The sequence below is a fragment of the Cynoglossus semilaevis genome, chromosome 14 (assembly GCF_000523025.1).
Source record: "Cynoglossus semilaevis isolate Cse_v1.0 chromosome 14, Cse_v1.0, whole genome shotgun sequence".
NCBI classification, from domain to species: Eukaryota; Metazoa; Chordata; class Actinopteri; order Pleuronectiformes; family Cynoglossidae; genus Cynoglossus; species Cynoglossus semilaevis.
The window spans coordinates 18330169-18332412 of record NC_024320.1 but is presented as its reverse complement, the minus strand read 5'-3'; the positions used below and the strand labels follow the sequence as shown (position 1 = coordinate 18332412).

Below are 2244 nucleotides of genomic sequence, written 5' to 3'. Positions count from 1 at the left end.
GGGACCCTTGATCCCTGTGATCTGCGAGCCAGAAACTAATTTAGTGTGGCGACAAATCTCCCGCCGGCTCACACTACACACTCAACAAGAGGAGGTTTTAAAATATCAGCAACTGGCTTCTCTGGGCATATTTTTCCTTCTGCAGTTGGAAAGGATAGTCTGGTATGCAGCAGAGCGTTGAAAAAAAAAAGGCCTCTGATTTGGCAGCTCTGCAAGATCCAAGAGCAGTGGTTGGTTTGGGTTATATACTAGCAGCAGCACACTAACTGTGGGGCATGTGACTCTGTGCTGCCTGGGCTTAATACCTATGTATAATCCAAGTTTGTGGTACATGAACTTAGCAAGGTTTTCAATGGATTTTATAGTTTCATCTCAATAATGAACCAAAACTCGACCGGTATTTTTCATTGCCACCTTTTCACGAGACACAGTATAGGACCGATGTAGTAGTTAGGTTTAAGTGCAGATGAAGTACTGACACGTAGTGAATGTGTACCTTGACAAAGTGTTCTATCATAAAACAGGCTGTAAAAGTGTGGCTATCTGCAAAGACAGTAAAAACAGATATTACACAGATTATTAGAAACCCACGGCTTTACTTTTAGTTTTACGACACGGCCATATCCTACTGGGAGTTAGAAGATTGTGTTTACAAAAATTAAACACCTGCATCAAAGTCTGAGGAAGTCCATCAGCCCTGTTTTCATTATTAGGTTCAAGGCTGTTTCTTGCATCATCAGTCTTCAAAACACCACACAGTTGCCTAAAAACAACAAGTCTAGAAAATAATACAGAGGTCTTCAACAGGAGGCACGTGGCCCCTAGCTAGTCCAACGAGGTACTGCAGAGCTGTTTGTGCTTTAACCAATTTTCCACATACATTTTTAAAATCCTTTTCCCCGAATTCATTCACCAATTGAGCTTCTCTTATTTACAAGCTTTTGATCACAAACTGATGGATGCTAACGTTCAGTCAAAAAGCGCACACACTCAGCGACACACAGGTGCTCCTCTCTATAACTGGGCACGAGTTCACTTTCCCATAAAAGACAGATTTTCTCTATAAGCTTTGGTGCCAGGTTTAAAAATAGGCCAACTTTAATCTCCAGATGAGAAACTGGGCTAAAAGTTACGGTGCTAACAGGTGTGGACCCTAATAAGACGAGACACTTTCTAAGTGGCTAAATTCAGGGTTTTCAGCTTTCAGCACTACAGTCAGAGACAACATACACTTTTTGGAGCGGGTAGTGAATTATAAAAGTACACATCCAAAGTACATGTAGTACTGACTAAGACAAACTCCAAACTGGATAACCACATCCTACATCCTAAACCCTTTGGGGTTATTTTAATTTTTTTGCGTAAACATACAGTAAATTAAATTAAACACTCCGTTTAATCACTCAGATTTCTTGGAATATCTGCATGCGTATGCATATTTGCGTGCCCTAGGGGTCGGTGGTGGTACTGTTGCAAAAATGTTTTTCATACTTTCTTCACACACTGAAATGCCTTTAAATCAGTTGACAGAACTGACCAACTCACTTCAGTTTGAGACTTTGTATGATTTGAATAGCTTAATATTGAATGCAAAATAACAACAAAAAAATCATCACAATAAATAGAGTAGGGGTCCAGTCTCCATCACTCTAGGGTAGTGGTCCAGTCCACATCCTCTATGACATGTCCATGTCCACGTCTTAATACATCCATGGTGTGTTAAGACGCCGGCTTTGGCCAATATACACAGGCGTGTATTGTGTGTTCTCCTCGCAGACCTTCAGTTCTTTTGTATCATGAGAACACAATCATGTTCTTACGCTGACTCTCCATTTGATTTCTTCTACAGCCTATAATCCTCCATGTAATCCCACACAGACATGTTGCTGCAGTCTGCTCGTGAAACACAGACTATTAAAGGATTATTCCTAATAAAGTGGCCGTGACTGCGGTCAGTGGGAGCGCGCTTAAATAGCCCTGCTGACCGGTGCCGCTAATTCATCCATCCATCAGCCCGACACATTCTTCTTTAACTTTGGACCTCAATCATCTGACTCACTCACTCACCCACTCACTCACCTTCTTCCGGGGCTGCCATTTCATCATATTTGAAACGGTGTAAAAGGCATCAAAGTGTCACCACGATCGGAGCCGGCGTTCAACTGGAGCAGTGCGCGCCCGCGGCAGCTGATGCATCTCACAGCCGACTTCTCGGCTGCCTCTTCCGGCTCCTGGACGCGAGCG

At 42.8% G+C, this 2244-nt stretch overlaps 1 protein-coding gene across 2 annotated transcripts in view; it reads right to left on the bottom strand.

Moving 5' to 3' along the window:
* The window catches only part of ttc28 (tetratricopeptide repeat domain 28), an 83413-nt gene that overhangs the window by 57878 nt on the left and 23291 nt on the right, over positions 1-2244 (bottom strand). Inside the window, exon 1 of one of the 2 annotated variants that reach the window (XM_008325633.3) lies at positions 2080-2207. The exons of the other annotated variant lie outside the window; for it this stretch is intronic. Coding sequence (XP_008323855.1) covers positions 2080-2106 — 27 coding nt within the window. The 5' untranslated portion in view covers positions 2107-2207. Of the gene's footprint in view, positions 1-2079; positions 2208-2244 lie in introns of those variants that run through there. 2 annotated transcript variants of the gene reach the window in all.